A 17,500-nucleotide genomic window follows, 5' to 3' on the forward strand; every position below is an offset into this window, starting at 1 on the left:
AAAACTTTTGCTTATAAGATGTATTTACATACACACATATGTACACAAATACGAATAAAATCACATCTATATAGTAAATCGTATCTGTAGAAGAAAACAATATTTTACTGAACATAACTGTGATCAAGATGTTTATAATTCCCTCTTAGCACCTTATCAAATTCACTCAAGTGAGTACCTGACAATTTAGATTTCCTTGTCATAATAGCAGTGAAATTAGATGAACATCATGATTAAAAACGGGTAACCCGCTCTCTACTACTACACATTTGAAGATGTAATCAGGCCGCTATGCAATGGATATAATGTTGACGAGATAACATATGATGATGATGGTAAGATGAGGATCGTAAGAAATCCTCTGGTGAGACATTACTTCAATAAATAAATCTACGCCGGGGTTAGGACGTGAGAGTAGCCATGATGATTAAGCCATCGAACCAAGTCATAGAAGTTCTTTTTCCTCCAGTCCACGTTGATCTCGGCCACCTCTATTGCTTGGTCAAGAGCGTGTTTGTGGGTGACGCGGGATTTCTGTACCTCAGCTCTTAGGTCTTGCAACTATTCGAAACGAGAGGGAGAGAATGGTTAGATATTTCAACACTCTTGTGCTTAAATCATTCATAAACTTACTTATAGAGTGGAAAAAGGTTCTCCTTCCATTAGAATACAGAAGGTAATATATAATTCATATTGGTTACCTTTGAATATTGAGATTTATACTCTTTTTCGATTTCCGGTCCTTGTACACCCTGTTAATTGTGTTATTTGCTTATATCAATCAAGTTAGGTGCGGTGATAAAGACAGAATATTTGTCATTGAAAGCAACAGTTCTTTAGAGAGAGAGAGAGAGAGAGAGAGAGAGAGAGAGAGAGAGAGAGAGAGAGAGAGAGAGAGAGAGAGAGATAATTCCTGGAATTATTAGAGGCGTAGACTTACCTGATTTAGTGACTGTTTCGTATTGAAATGCTTCGTGACAGCCTCAACGATATTTGCAACTGACGAGAAGTCACTGCCGACACTAAAATATAAATTTTAACAGACTGAATAGTTGACATCTACATGTTAAGCGCGCTACTAAACATTAAAATGACATTTACAAAATGCTTAAACGAAGATTTGATTCGTAAGATAATGGAGAGAACATAGAAAAATTTCCATCAAGTAATTTATTCAAAAGATTTACACTACCCAATGGCACTTTTTACGGATACAAATGTGCCTATTTACATCAAAGTTTTCATATAGATTTAGAATATTACACTACTAAAGACTTTCAGAAGGAAAATGGTCCAAAGTTTGCTGATGTCAATTTGATGATAATGGAAACATTTGATACTCACTACTTTATTATTTGCTTGAAACGTTGTTCGAAGAATTGCCATGACACATAACTACCCACATCACTATTAGCAACTGCTTCGAACACATGCGACAAATCTTGTCGTCTGAGACCAGACTCTGGGTGCATACCGGCCTCAAGGTACCTGATTTCAAGATATAGCATTTATAGATATACGCTAAGTCAGTTTCTTTCGGAAACGTAATGATAAATGCTTGACTTATAAAGCATTAAATTTAAAAGGAGGAATTGGTGTTAAAGTATAAGCGAACCAAAACTCAGTTAAGAATATACCCTCACGAATGTATGTATTTGTTAGTAATTCAGTTTATACTGTTTGATAATCCTCTTCATTAAAACCAAAATCTTGAATATTTATTTTAGAGTAGTTATTGTTTCTTTTGATTGTGTTTTTCCTACTATTGTATAGAACTTATGGTTTACACGAATTTCAAAGTGCTTCTTAAAACTAGTAGTTTGCAAATTATCCAACCAAAATTATACATATGATATTTCATCATCTTTCTAATATCTGATCCCCTACCTGGCTAGCAACCAGGTGTCAGAAGCGCAACCAAGAGCTTTGCCTAACGCTTTCTTATGGTGGGCTGTTCCTGTCAGGTGAAAGCGGTTCCAAGCGAATTCCCACATCTCTTGTCCTCCTGTGTCTATGGCTGAGCAATATACGGCCTCAGCAACGTTCGAGGCGATTCTGGAATAGATCAGAAGATCAAAAATAGGCTACACAGCTTATCTACGACCAGGTACAGTTGGACGTAGGAATCCTGGCATACCTCGCTCTGAGTAAGTGCACCCTGTTACATCCTTTCTGCACTGAGTTCTTGTATTTAGCCAGCGCCCCCCCCCCCCCCACCACCACCTCTGCCATCTCTCCTTACACTATCTGTTTGGTTACTCGCCGTGCAGTTAGGGCGTAATATGGTGCACTTCCTCAGAGGTAAGTGTACCAGAAATTCCTGTGTCCAATGTTCGTATTTCACTTTCTGGGTCCAGGTTTGAATTCTGGTCAGGAAAAAAGCACTTATCATAAGATTACTTTCCCCTTTCGGTCTTCATTCCTAAGGAAGAACGAATTTAATTTTAAAATATATCTGAGGCTCAATATTTGAAAGTAACAAAGTGACGTAAGTTGGTGACTGAAATATATATATATATATATATATATATATGTGTGTGTGTGTGTGTGTGTATATATATGTGTATATATACATATATATATATATATATATATATATATATATATATATATATATATATATATATATACAGTATATAGTATATATATATATATATATATATATATATACAGTATATATATACATATATACATATATGTGTGTATGTCGTCTATGAGAGAAACACTCACGTAAAATCATCGGGGTCCTCCATCCATTGCTGAAATAACACAAGTGATTGATTTACACAATGAGCGTGACCTAGCCGACACGCCCACCAGATGACCGCTGTTCGTAGAAGCTGAGTTTGAAGATCGTCATCTGGTTTATCTTCGAAACCCAGATTATCGTAGATGGGCCCCAGAATCATCAGGAAGTAATCCTGTATGGGCGGGAATACATTTGATGTGAAATTGTATGTTCAATTGTATGATACATAAGAGATACTAAAAATATTTTGCAATTGAGCAAGGAATCGCACCCCTAAGGAGTTGCTTATAATTCAGAAGCATGAGCTCTTTTGAAGGTATTCTCTTCTTATATATGTATATATATATATATATATATATATATATATATATATATATATATATATATATATATATATATATATATATAGCTAATGTTATTTTGAACACCAACAAACCCAAAGGACTTTGTCCAGGCATTCTTCCCCTCTTTTGGTAGTCTTTGAACTGTTTTATTAGCTCTATGCTTTCCCTCAGATACCTATATTTAAATAACACACCCTATAAATGAATTCTAATTCTTCATCCTCTATCTTTTCGTCATGAATATTTACATATATTTCCCGTCTTATATTCTTTGAAATACAAACTCATTTTACTTATATTTTCTTTTTATAGCTCTTCAGGGCTCCTTTTTATAAATATCTTTAAAATATTCCGTTTACAATAAATATAAGTTACTCAGCTATGAATTCAGGGAGTGACTATGGTGTAAGAATTGCTCATAGAATTATTAATGAAATCACTGCTGGGGCAAAGAAGAAGAAGCATATACCGATCAAAAAGAGAGATGGATCTTTTATAACAACAGAAGATGAAGAAAGGCAACGTTGGATGGGACACTTCAGTGAGGTCATGAATAGAAGATGTGAAGGGAGTAATTTGATTAATATACCTTAAGCTGAGGAAGACCTTAATATGCCCATAAATGAATTCAGTGTGTTTTAAGTCGAAGCTATCACTAAAGAACTCAAGAGATGGAAATCCACTGGATACATTGGAAAAATTGCTGAGATAATTTTGGACACAAATAAAGTGACTCCCAGAATGCTTACAAAATTATTTTGTAGAATGTGGTATGAAGAGTCAAAACCTGATGAATTGGAGTTAGGAGTGTTGGTGAAAATGGAGAAAAAGGAGGTCTGACTGATTGCAATAATTACAAAGGCATCACACTTACGTCAGTGGTCATGAAAATATATAGTATACTAATTCCAAAGAGACTAGAGAGAAAGATTGATGAAAAGCTGAGAGATAAACAAGCAGGATTTCGAAAAGGTAGAAGTTGTACTGACCAAATTTTCATTTTAAAACATGTATAACAATATGTAGAACATAGAAATCCACGTTTGTTTGGCATTTGTGGACCATGAAAAAGCCTTTGATAGTATGCACAAGCCAATTTTGTGAGGAGTCCTGCGTTATTATGGAGTTCCTCTTAAAGTTCGTTCATGAGCATAGCATGTGCAAAGTTGATGTTATTGGAGTCCTATCAAATGAATTTTCAGTGAACAGTGGAGTACTCTAAGGGAATGCGTTGTCAACTATGTTGTTTATCCTCCTCATAGAGTTTTTAATGCAGAGAACAGTTGGGGATTGTGGAGAAGAATTAGACTGGATTAGTAACAGGAAATTAGTGGACCTAGAGTATACTGATGATACTGTCCTAAATAACAAAATGTCACAAGACTTGCAAAGCTTGCTTACCAGGACACATAAAATATCACACAAGGGTGGGCTCAAGATAAATAAAAGAATGACAGAGATGATGAGAACGGAGTATGCAATGGAAGATGAAATATCATTGGAAGGAGAAAGGGTTAATGAGGTGGAGCAATTTAAATTTTTAGGAACTATGATTACTACAGGGTCTTTAGAATTAGAGTTTAATGAAAGATTAAAAAAGTAAATCAGACAATGTCTAGGTTAAGTAAAATCTGGAAATCAAGTCGCTTGAAATTGCATATAAGCATCAGGCTATATATCAGTTTAGTGAGATCGGTGTTACTCTATGGACATGAGTCGTGGTATAACAATGAAACAATATCCAACAGATTTTTTAGATTTGAGAACAAAGCCCCCGAAAAATATCAGGAGTTAAATGGCAGGACAGTATTAGAAACGAAACTAGAAGAGAGATTACTCAAGTGCTACATGTGGATGAGATCATGATGAGGGGTAGATGGAGATAATTTGGGCATGCTCTTCGCACTCCCCAAGATAAATTAGTTCACCAAAACTTCCAATTGAGCTCTACAAGGCGCTAGAAGAGTTGGAAGACCAAGGCCTACAGGGCTGAGGACTATGAAGCGTGAAGTGGAAGGGGATGAATGGAGAAGTATTGAATTAAAAGCTCAAGTTAGAGACAGCTGGCGAAATCTAACCGAGGCCCTTTGTATCAATAGGCGTAAGATGAGTTGATGATGATGATGATGATGACTCATTCAAAGATACCTAAATTTTACACCAAATTGTAACGTAGATTTTCTATTCAATCATCAATCCCTTTACCCTTTAATGCTTCTTTGCCTTTGATAATAAGTGGCTCTACTAAACCTTATTGTTGTATGAAAGATAAATGTTAACCAGTCAATCATTCATAGCCCTCCAAATTCTATCTATTCTTCTATCATCTTCATTTTACTTAAATTCAATTTAATTTCTTTAATCATTTTAATTACAGTACCTGATCATAAGTAAAGCCTACGCAAACCTTTCAATAACACCCCATCTTCTGCAGTAATTTCTATCTTAGCTTAACTCGACAAGGAAAAAAAGAAACTTTCCTTATAACCCTGAATTTGTAATGAGAAAATTCATTCGAGGATAAAGCAAGAATTACAATGCAAAGTTATTCCATTATAAAAATCCAAAGTCAGAAATTAAAAATAGAAATGAAAGATTAAAATAATTAGTCAAAATATTTTTCTTGAACTAAATGAAATATGAATATGAAAGCAAGACCTTTTAAGTGGGACTGACTTCAGATTTTATGATGCAACGATATTCTGAGTATTGATAAGAAAGAAAAAGAGAACGAATCAAACATAATGACATATAAAAATGTACCGGGGATATGAGTCTGAAAAAGCAAGAGGATCATGAAAATGAGGAAAGACTAATAGCAGATGGCAAGCGATAAGGACGATAGGGAAAGGCAGGATTAGCTAACGTTACCTTTAGAGCTCCATATGATGCCGTGTGCTTGAACATGTCGTGGAGGAAATGCATGTTTGAAAAGGCAGCTTTCCACACCACATAACTTTTCTCTTCCGTCAGATATCTTGTCATGTTCATGGCGAAGTTATAGGAGAGAATGCCTGCAAAATAGAATGATCTAGAAGTTGTATAAATGATTTTATGATGCAATAAATAGTTTTTAGTAAATAATGTAATTATTACATTTTGCTTTTGCTACAATGAGCGATATCAAAGGGCGCTTATTGTTACTCCGCCTCATCCCTTTTTACCATAGAATAATAAACGCGAAAACACTTACCTGCTCTTGCAAGATTAAGAGCATCATCTATTATCTGAGCTCTGTTGGTAACATGGATTACCTCGTGGTCTTGCTGCAGTTGATATGCTAAAAGACTCCAGTTGTAATCGTCATAATTTACGCGGTAGTAACCTGTGGATGCGTATACTGATTATTAGGATGAATGCGAAATGCTCCGTGCTCATTATTTACGCATTTGTGAATTCAGGTATTTCATGATTTCATAGGTATATTAGTTTGATACCAAGGTGTACGCTATGCTGCATATTCTTCCATATGTACAAAAATAAATGCAGACATACGTATATGAATAATATATACATGTATACAAACACACACATATACCCAAACACGTATATGAATAATATATACATGTATATAAACACACACACACATACATATATATATATATATATATATATATATATATATATATATATATATATATATATATATATATATATATATATATAAACATTTGCGAGTACAAACAATTATAAGTACGAACCATGAGATAAAATCAATGTCTAGCTTATCGCAAGTTACCTCAGACCAATCTTGCCTACCTTATGAAGAAACAAATATGACGTTCATCAAGCCTACAGAATTTGCAGAAGTAAGAATAACATAGCGCTGAATCATTGAGTATAGTAAACATGAACAAACAATGCGGACAGTGTCTCAATTGAGACTGTTACCATACCCAAATTTTAAACATTTAAATATGTATTTTTTGCTTGGATTTGTGTAAATACTTTGGTATAGCATATACATTAAGCGTTATTTTTCCTTCAAATAATCATTTGTCATCGATGGAAATAGAAAAACTTCAGAAACAAGTAATAACCAAGATATGAGAACGTTTAATTTCTAATTTTATCCTTTCTTTGCTTTCTTGTCTCCTCTTTTAAAACGAATGGTCGATAAGAACAGGTTAAACTAAAGGGTGAAATGAGGAGAAAGTTCCAAAAGAGAGAAAGGTGATATACCATAAATAAAGAAGATAAGATCTCACCAATATTAGATGACATAAGATCAGCATTTAGCTTCCAAGCAACGATTCCCCAATGGCAAGTAATAGGCAAAAGCTTTCATGTAAGCGAACAGAACTTTCAAAACGTATTAATTGAAAGTACATGAAAGGAATCGCTAATAAGCAATACACACCCACACACACACACACGCGCACGCTCAAACACACACACACACACACACATATATATATATATATATATATATATATATATATATATATATATATATATATATATATATATATATATATGTACGTATATATATACATATATATATATATATATATGTACATATATATATATATATATGTGTATATATATTATATTTTTGGCTCAAGCCATGTCGTCCTGATGGAGTTACTAAAGTAGCTTCCTAAGGGATATGAGTTACTACAGTGATATTCCCAGAGAATTACACCTTCAGGGCCCAGAATTTTAACTCCAGGAGCGAATATCCTTAAATTTTCTCTCAAGGATATCGCATAATATCAGAGGACATATTCTTGACACGCCACATAGCAATCTGCACCCCTAATAGCATTTACGTTTCGAGGGGGACGTGGCAGAATAGAAGGGGGGCCGTATCAAGGTTACCCCCGTTCTCGTACTACTATTGACCACCACCACAGCCCCATTCCCAAGATGGCGGACATTCCTAATTTTGTAGCGCTTTCGCTCAGTGGTGTTCCCTGTTGATCTAATTTTTCGATCGATTTGCAAGGATTCTTATTATGCATTCTCCAACTTCTTTCGCCTTCGGAAAGTTGAGTATTGGGTCTTTACAATGAGTAATTTTTAGCTCCTGTTTCGCAGTGAAATTAAAGTAATTTATTGTGTTTAGAAGCTAAGCCTCATACCAGAGGCGCCATGGGCGCTGTCGTTCGTTAAGCATGTGTTATTTAGTTAGTAGAACGACTTCCCGGTTTTTAAATAGCATTAATTAATTAATTAATTATGTAAGCTATTTAGACAAATTATACATGTAAAGATACTTATAATGTGCATAATTTTCCTTTCTATGTCGATCGTATAGTTAGAGTTTTGGTGAGTGAGGTAACCGAGATCTCTTCTCGCCTAGGTAACCTAACCTAGGCGTTTTATTATACGTTCAGACATTTCCCCGGTTACCCTCGTGTATTGTGATTTCAATTCATGCAGAGATAATTATCTCTTAGAATTAGATGAAACATTACACGTCTCCAAAAGGGAATCTAAGGGTAATCCCTCTTTCCCTCTGAGTGTAGCCTTAGGCTACAACCTTAGTGGGTCGGCCTCGAATTTTTAATTCAGGCATGACTATCCTACGTTTTTTTCTGCCCTTCCCCTGTAACCGCAGATGCAGGTTTTTGGGTTTGGGCCAGAATCTCAGAGTATTTAGTCTGTGGTCAGTAGCTGACTAGTCCTGTGTTGGTTGACCCTAAGCTGAAGAATAGAATTCTTCTACTGCTTGGGGGACACCGGCACTAGAACCCCATTTCCTTACTGTTTAGAGGTGGTGGCGAGGGTGCTACCAACATCTTTATTGTATTAATCTAACCCTAGGCTAAGGAATAGAATTCTTTAGCCACATGGGATTGTTCTAAAACAGAAACGGAGTTTCGTTAGGTGAGGCAGGACAGGCTATACGGCTGGCTCCTGCTGTATCTTTTACAGGACCCTCTTTTCCCTTCCCTTCTATCCCTTTATGTTGGCGACTCCCTGCAACCTTACCGTTGCCGGTGGGCTGCCGGGATCGTCCAGACTCCCTCTCTTCAGTCGTTGTCCGACTGCCAGTAGCTATTTCAGTGGCAGGCAGCCATGACAACTGCCGGCCGACAGTCATGACAACTGCCGACCAGCAGTTATGACAACTGCTGGCTGGAAGCCATGACAGCTGCCGGCTGGCAGCCATGACAGCTGCCGGCTGGCAGCCATGACAGCTGCCAGCCGGCAGTTGCCATGACTGCCGGCCGGCAGTCATGATGGCTGCTGGCAGGCAACCACGGCAGCTGCCGGCCGGCAGCTGGTGGCCATGTTGGCTGTGAGTGGGAAGTCCCTTCTGTTACCAAAGGTTCTTCAGTTCTCCCTTGGACTGCTAGCAACAGCATCTGTTGCCAGGGTGCGGCCTACCAGGCCGGCACATATTGGTGCTGACTCAACCGGCAGCACGCCGACTGTACTGATACTGCCGGCTGGCAGGGTATAGGCAGGACTTTGCTGGCGACAGTACTGTAGCTGGATGGAAGCTTGAATGTTACATTCTCCCCTTCTATTTGAACCTTCTTTCTGGAGAAAGGTAGTAAAATTAGACTTTTGCATCCATATTTACTGTATATATACAGTGTTAGGTAGCCTTTTCTCCATGCTATCTCTCACTTTTAGCTAGCAGGCTGGATGTTCCGGCAAAAGCTAGCTATGCCGACGACATGCCGGCTGAATTACAGTATATGTTTATACAGGTAGTTAGTATATTTGCAGTATAGGATATACTGCAAATAGAAAGCTACTGTATATATTATACTAGTAGTGTTTTCCAATATATTTTGAGTATCCTACCCAAGTATTTGTGGAACCTAATCTCATATTGAAAGAATTTAATTTCTTTAATATTCTGATTAGAAATCAGTCTTCAGATTACCCTGCATTATTAAAATTGTTAAGGACTGGAGATTACACTCCTAACCCTTAAAGGGTAGAGCCCTTATCCTTGAGTCTCCATGATCATGAAACTCCATCACTTAATATTGTAAAGGAGGTCACAGCAAATAGGTTGGGTGGGATACACAAATATATGTCTTTAATTTTCCCCAGTCCAATTGGCATCATGCCAGCTGGACTGTGCAGTCAAATGCTTGCCATAAAGGCAGCACGTTGGCTGGATCACACTATATATAATTATACAGTAGCCAGTAATTTGCAATATAGTGCATACTGTAAATAGAAAACTACAGTACGATTATACTGTAGTTATTTCTAACATATCTTGGGTGCCCTTGTGCGAGCTTATGCTGGTGCCGCTCTTATATTGAAGGAATAGTATTTCTTCATTAAGCTGATTGAGAAATCAGTCATCCTTACCATACAGTGTTTAGAATAGAAGGGATAGTGAATTATACACTTCTCTACCCCTAAGGGTGAGAACCCCCCTTTTAGTTGGAGTTCCTTTGATAAGGGAATCTCACATTTAATACTGAGCAGAGGCAACAGCATTTGTTTGCGGAGGATACACAAGTATGTGTCTCCTACTATCCCTTTATAGCTTACTATCCTAAGCTATTCTGTTAAAATACGACTTTTGATATATTGGTTATCGGTGAGATAATCAATCGTATACTCATTCTGTTTACCTTTCTTTACAGGAAGAACACCAGATGTCATGTGTTGCAGTCTTCTGCAAAACTAAGAGTAAGTGTTTTACAGACATAATGCATGCAGGTTTCATGCCCCCTGCAATATTATTTCCGAACCCCTGCATTATTGGAACCCGCAGGCTTGCAAAGTATGTCGGACCTTATTGTCCGAGGGTTTCAAGAATCCCAAGTCGGTAGAGACTAGGGATGCAGCTCGTTTCAAGCTACGCAACTGGGTGAGAGGCTTTCAGAAAATCTCTCCGGGACCTTACCTGCCTAACGACAGGATGCGCAAGATACTATTTCCAACAGCAAGTAAGGAAATAGTGGTACCCCAGACACGTGGTACATCTCCCGACGGCCAGATAACCTTTGGGAAGGAGGGCAGAAATTGCCCACGGGAAGAAGGGGAAAATGTCGGGTTGGAATTGTCTCCGTCTATACCGGCTCTAGAGCCAGCGACATCGATATCTCCACCTTCTATCCCTCTATTAGATGGAATGGACCAGTTATGGGCCCAAGTGAGGAATCTAATAGAAAACTTGTGCAAACAGGGTGAAAAGCAGGAAGTGAAATCCAATGTAGAGCCTTGTAAAGCTCCACCTGTCGCTCCTCAGGGGTCATACAAACGATCCATAGATCAAGACCTTCCAACATGCTCCAAAACCCATCCCTGGAGGTTTGTGGAGCTGATGCCGATTTTAAACGGCAAACTCTACATCTCGGAGAAGATGGGTGCTGTTCCTTTGAAAAAAATCCAGTTTTGGCCAAGCTTTGACGCTTTTCCTAACTGTTTCGTTAGACTGAAGGATGAACCAAGGTCAAGAAAAGGAACGGAATCAAAGAAGGTTATGATTCTCGACCATGATAAAGCACAGGCTGTCCTATCAAGTAGCATAGAAAAGGCGGGTTACTCGGTGTCGAAGGTATTCACACCAGGTAACAGGCACTCTTCCTTTCTTGCTCCTGCTTCAATTTCATTCCCCTTTACGGAGAAAGCATTTAAATATGTCACCGAGGCAGTGGAGGCAGGTAAACCGTGTCCTACACTCAAGGAGTGCGAGCCTCTGTCACTAGCCTTTCCCAGACAGGAGAAGAACTGGAAGGAAGCTCATTTAACCTTTTCAGTAGGAAGACTTGAGGCGGATGTCACCAGTCGACAATTTAAGGAAAATCTCCCTAAATTATCTGAGTTTCTCTTACATGATGAACATGAGACAAAGGAGAGACTTGCAACCTCCCTATCTCTACAAAATACATAGAGTTCTGTTCAGCTCATCAAGATACCCCAGACATGCTCAAGGTCCTAGCTAAAATACATATGGCTACCTTGGTAAAAGACCTTTATGCCTTTATAAAGGCTAGAAGAACATGTAGGGAATGTTCTTCCAATATCTGGGGTAAAGACCTCTATCCAGACGAGGTAGTCAGGAAAGTGATTAAGAACGCCACCACGGAGAAAGTAGGACTTCTCCAAAAGTGGGGCATCCTTTCAAATTGAGTGTCTTCCACGGTTGCGGGTCCCCAACCTAAGAGGAAGACGGAAAGGTCTGGAAATTCATTTTGAGCTGTTCAACAACATCCCACAGTTGTAGTGACCGCGCTGCCACAGGCAGGTGGTCGAAAATATAATCCTAGTGATCAGTCGAAGCATAGAGATGCTTCTGGTAGGAGGGAGGTTCCTTTAGAATCGATGGACCTTCGATCCTTGGGTCCATGGCCTAATCAAGATGGGACTAAGATGGGAGGTGGAGATGTCTCTACCACCATTTCCTCAACTCCCCCTATAATCCAAAACCCTCCTGGAGGAGTTTACCTGAGAGCTCTAGAGCATACAGGTGGTAAGGAAACTATAGTCCACCGAATTCCAGGGAAGGCCGTTGTGTGTCTACGAGAAGGACTCAAGAAAATTCAGTCATTCTGCACTTGTCGCCACTCAACAAGTCCAAATAAGACAACGAGTTCAGAATGTTTATCCTTCTGAACATAAAGACCCTGTTGCAAAAAAGGGTGCCCGTAGTCTTACCAGACCTGAAAGTCGTCTATTGGCAACTTCCAGTCAATCACCCTCTCCCCTCCTATCTAGGATTCAAATTCAAGTTACACAAAGAAACATATTTCCTAGGAAAGATACTTGTCAGACTAAACACAGTCCTAGATATCTTCGTAAAATTGGCAGACACAGTCACGCAATAATTAAGCCTAGGAAAGGTTCAGGCAACAATGTTCCTGGACGAGAGGCTGGGTTGGGCAGCATCCAAGGTGGCTGGTCTATGAACATCCAAGGAAATGATCCGGTCTCCGGAACATTGCGGATGCAAGATAAGCTTCAAGAAGTCTCGATTCTCTCCAGCTCAAGGGTTTCACTGGCGAAAAAGCCATTGAAGCCTGTGGTCACACCAACTCTCCTTTCCTTTGGGAATGTAAATGGAGATGGCAAGGTCGGTCAAGAGACTCTGGTAATCAGTCAAATTCCCAAAACACAAACAGGGAGGAGCTCTGATCTCTCTCCAGTTCGCAATAGAGACAGACCCAGCGCTAAGAGCACTGCTGCAAGATGCGTTGAGAGTCTGGAAAAAACAAGCATCAAACGCTCGAACAGATCTAAAAAGACCGATATCGGTCCTTCCTTAATAGCTTCCCTAACAAAGGTCAAAGCCCGAAAGTCCCAAGACCATGTTGGTCCTGTCATGAGTGGGGAAACTCTCTCTACGCAGATCAGACTGTCTATGGCTGATCTGGGACTCCGAAGCGATAACGAGACGCTGCAATCGACGATGCTAGAGAACGTCTCATACAGTCTAGGTGTAGTTAACCATCCCTTCCCTAAAGGGGTGGCACCTGTCAGCAGTTCATGTATAATTGATCAGCAATGTGACAGTGGATGCTCTGCTTGGGTTCAACCTGATAGAGCTAGAATGGTCCACGGACGCAGACCTATTCTCTCCCAGATGGGAACAAGTCCCCGAACTGCAGTCCGACCTTGTCATTACGAGCGTCGTCAAGGAACTACCTCGATACGTAGCCCCATACGAGGATCCTCTAATAAAAATGACAGACATCATGTCTCTGAAATGGAAGGGATAGACTTAGGATTTCCAGTTCATCCCATCCAATCACCTGCTGAGAGTCCTCAACATGCTGAGATCCTTCCAGGGAGGAGTAGCTCTGTTGGCTCCCAAGTAGCCCAAGAGCAATCTGTCCTCTTTGAGGAAGGAACGGAGGCTGAGGCTGTCCCTAGTTCTGAACCCAAGACTACTTCAGAAGGTTCAGAGATTAATTGCCTTCGATTTATCACAGAGAACCCGAACCCTTCATTGCATGATTTTCTTGCCCTAGCAGTTAAGAAAAGGTTTGGGATCTCAAAAGGCAATATAGAATTCTTAGAAGAATACAAGTCTAAGTCAACTAGAAGACAATATGAGTCATCATGGAAAAAAAATGGATTGCTTTCGTAAAAGCAAAAGGACCGAAAGAGATTTCAATGAACTTCTGTATGTCCTTCTTTATCCATCTTCATAATCAAGGTTTGGCGGCAAACACGATAACTACGTGCAAATCAGCCTTGACTAGACCTCTTCTATATGCTTTTCAAGTGGACTTGGTGAATGAGATCTTCAATAATATCCCGAAGGCATGTGCAAGGCTTAGGCCTGCAGCACCACCAAAGTCCATCTCTTGGTCTTTGGACAAGGTCCTACATTATGCCTCATCCATGAACAATGAAGATTGTTCGCTTAAGGATCTAACCCAAAAGGTTATTTTTCTGTTCGCTATAGCCTCAGGGGCTAGAGTTAGTGAAATAGTGGCCCTATCTAGAGATGAGGGCCACATTCAGTTCACAGAAACAGGAGAACTGAATCTCTTCCCTGATCCAACCTTTCTCGCTAAGAATGAGCTACCCACTAAAAGGTGGGGTCCCTGGAGAATCTGCCCTCTGAAGGAAGATGTCTCTCTATGTCTGGTAGAGTGTCTAAAGGTCTATCTTCGTAGAACTTCAGACTTCAGGGGAGGACAGCTCTTTAAAGGAGAAACCTCTGGGTCAAACTTGTCCCTAAAACAACTGAGGGTGATGCTCACCTACTTCATTAGCAGAGCGGATCCTGACAGTACTCCTGCAGGTCATGATCCGAGAAAGATTGCTTCATCACTGAACTTCTTTCAGTATACGGACTTTGAGTGCCTTCGTTCATACACAGGATGGAAATCATCCAGAGTGTTTCACAAACACTATGCAAAACAGTTCCATGAACTGAAGCACTATGTAGTGGCGGCAGGCAGTGTATTAAAACCTGCCCCCTAATTACTGTCATAAACAGTTAATTGCTTGGGACTTCGAATGTCCTCGCTCATATACTGGATGAGAATCCTCCAGAGTGTTCTACAAACACTAGGCTAAGCAGGTCCATGAACTGAAGCAGAATTTGGTGAATTACGATGAACTGCTAATTGACTGGGACTGTCAATTAAAAGGAGAAGGGGTCATCTCTCTTAGTGTGACTTCCTTTGAATAAGAGTTACCATGGTGACACTAACTCTGTTCAAAAATCCCAGGTGTGGAATTATACAGATAGCACTAGTGCCGTGTGTACGTAGTACAGAGTGTTGATAGAAGTAACCGGTACAGGAATTATGAAGAGTAATTTTATTATAAATTTACTTCAATCTGAGAGTGGCACTCATCATTTCTTTCTTCCCAAGAAAGAAAGATAATCTCTGTACATGTTACATGTATAATTCCGTTATCATGCTACATTCGTTTTACTTGCTAGTTCACTTAGTCATTTATTGAAAATAAGTGTCTATTAGAATGTAATTGTGTCCTAATTCGTCCGACAATTGCATAATTAAAAGTCCAGAGTATGTACTCTTCATATATTTGTATGCTCACATACAATGGATATAAGAAACACTGATAAGTATTCGGTAATATTCACAAACTACGAGACGGTTTGTACATCCAGTGTATACTTATGATTGTTCATACAATATATGCTAACCTTGAGACCCCTTTTCTACTGTCTAGAATGACTCTTCCCTGTAGGGGGCAGGAAGCTCTAACATCGTGTATGATAAGTGATAATGACGGATAACGGTAACGTCATTTGTCCCGATTGGTCCAAATGATCATAGAAATGTTGTCCCAAGGTTAAGGCACTGATGAAAATCTAGATACACTAATGGTCTGGTATGCTTCCATCAGGACGATTTGGCTTGAGCCCAAAAAACGGATTTTGAGCGAAGCGAAAAATCTATTTTGGGGTGAGATTGCCATGTCGTCCTGATGGACCCACCCTTCTTTTCAAAAAAGAAAAGATCCTCACAGTATCCCTCCCTGAGGTATTGTATCTGTAGCACCACGCTCAATGCTACAAGGAACGTCCGCCATCTTGGGAATGGCGCTGTGGTGGTGGTTAATAGTAGTACGAGAATGAGGGTAACCTTGATACGGCCCCCCTTCTATTCTGCCACGTCCCCCTCGAAGCGTAAACGCTATTAGGGGTGCAGATTGCGATGTGGCGTGTCAAGAATACGTCCTCTGATATTATGCGATATCCTTGAGAGAAAATTTAAGGATATTCGCTCCTGGAGTTAAAATTCTGGGCCCTGAAGGTGTAATTCTCTGGGAATATCCCTTAGGAAGCTACTTTAGGAACTTCCATCAGGACAACATGGCGATCTCACCCAAAAATAGATTTTTCACTTCGCTCAAAATCCGTTATATACATACTTATTGTAATAAACAGTGACTTCCATTCACCCGTTATCACTAAGTTACTCTCATAAATATTTCTTCCTATAAGGCAATCTCAAGTTTGACTTGAAATGTTACAATAATTGACTAATTTTCAGTCACAGAAAGAGCTGTTGATTTTACCTGTCATCTGCAAATTAAAAATGACCCACTCCCTGGGATGGGGCAGCCCCGTCACTGTTACATGATCGGCGTGATTGCTAAGCCAGGTTTGAGCCCTCGTGTGACGAAAGCTTCGACGGTTCCTGCTTGTGAAAGTGATTGGAATCCACCATTTATACCCCAGGTCTTGTTCGTCTCCTCCCAGCAAGTAACGTGTCTGTGGAAACTCTTGGAATTTAGTTTTTGGATTATGAGAATACAAGACTTTGTAGAGTAGATGATCTGAATGCTTTGAGGTAACTCGGTTCAAGAAGATTCAGTGGAAGCTCTAACGTATTGGCAGACTCATCTCTTTTCTATATATTTAAATATACATTTACACATAGATGATAGAGTACTTGTCTAGTGAAGAAGTTAGCTATCAGACAATTGTCTTAAATTAGAGTCATCTTAAATTGATGTGACTGAATCCGAATAAATAAAAATCAATCAACAGCGAAGAAGAATTAAGTAAATGCATTCCTGGCAAATCTCTATGCAGACAGATACTTTGCGACGCAGATGTCCCCTCGATTAAGATTTAGTAACAAAATTAATATGTGCCGTTTAAAATACTCTAGCAGGCTTTCTAAACAATAATCTATAATGTTTTCACTTAGTAAGAAGTTTAGTATCATTAAGTTATTTACAAATGGATAAAAATATGTATTTCAGATTTAGCTTGATAATCTGATTTACATGAAATACCAATATTTTCCCCAGGTTGAAAATTCTTTTTATAAGTATCTACCTGAGTGACTTTAGCTGTGCCATTAGAATCCCTGACAACCGTTAGAACAGGGTATCCTTCCTGAAGCGTCCAGGTGTCCATGATTGTTTTGACGGTCAGTTCCTTGGGCAAAGATCCATCCTGATGGGCAGAAACGGTCATATAATGCCAAAGGTCATCTTGATCGGCATTCTTGTAACGCCTGAAATTATGTCATGATATGAG

At 39.3% G+C, this 17,500-nt stretch overlaps 1 protein-coding gene across 2 annotated transcripts in view; it reads right to left on the bottom strand.

Annotated features, from left to right (window-relative positions):
• Position 1: 1 nt before the first annotated feature.
• The window catches only part of LOC137657124 (aminopeptidase N-like), a 44,587-nt gene continuing 27,088 nt past the window's right edge, over positions 2-17,500 (bottom strand). For both annotated transcript variants that reach the window (XM_068391482.1, XM_068391483.1), the window contains 9 exons: positions 17,297-17,477; positions 16,528-16,723; positions 6,287-6,418; positions 5,965-6,107; positions 2,731-2,921; positions 1,888-2,055; positions 1,345-1,488; positions 941-1,022; positions 2-561 (listed from right to left, as the gene is read on the bottom strand). In XM_068391482.1, the coding sequence (XP_068247583.1) occupies positions 391-561; positions 941-1,022; positions 1,345-1,488; positions 1,888-2,055; positions 2,731-2,921; positions 5,965-6,107; positions 6,287-6,418; positions 16,528-16,723; positions 17,297-17,477 (1,408 nt within the window). In that variant the 3' untranslated portion in view covers positions 2-390. The remainder of the gene's footprint in view (positions 562-940; positions 1,023-1,344; positions 1,489-1,887; positions 2,056-2,730; positions 2,922-5,964; positions 6,108-6,286; positions 6,419-16,527; positions 16,724-17,296; positions 17,478-17,500) is intronic.

The sequence above is a fragment of the Palaemon carinicauda genome, chromosome 18, assembly GCF_036898095.1.
Source record: "Palaemon carinicauda isolate YSFRI2023 chromosome 18, ASM3689809v2, whole genome shotgun sequence".
Lineage (NCBI taxonomy): Eukaryota > Metazoa > Arthropoda > Malacostraca > Decapoda > Palaemonidae > Palaemon > Palaemon carinicauda.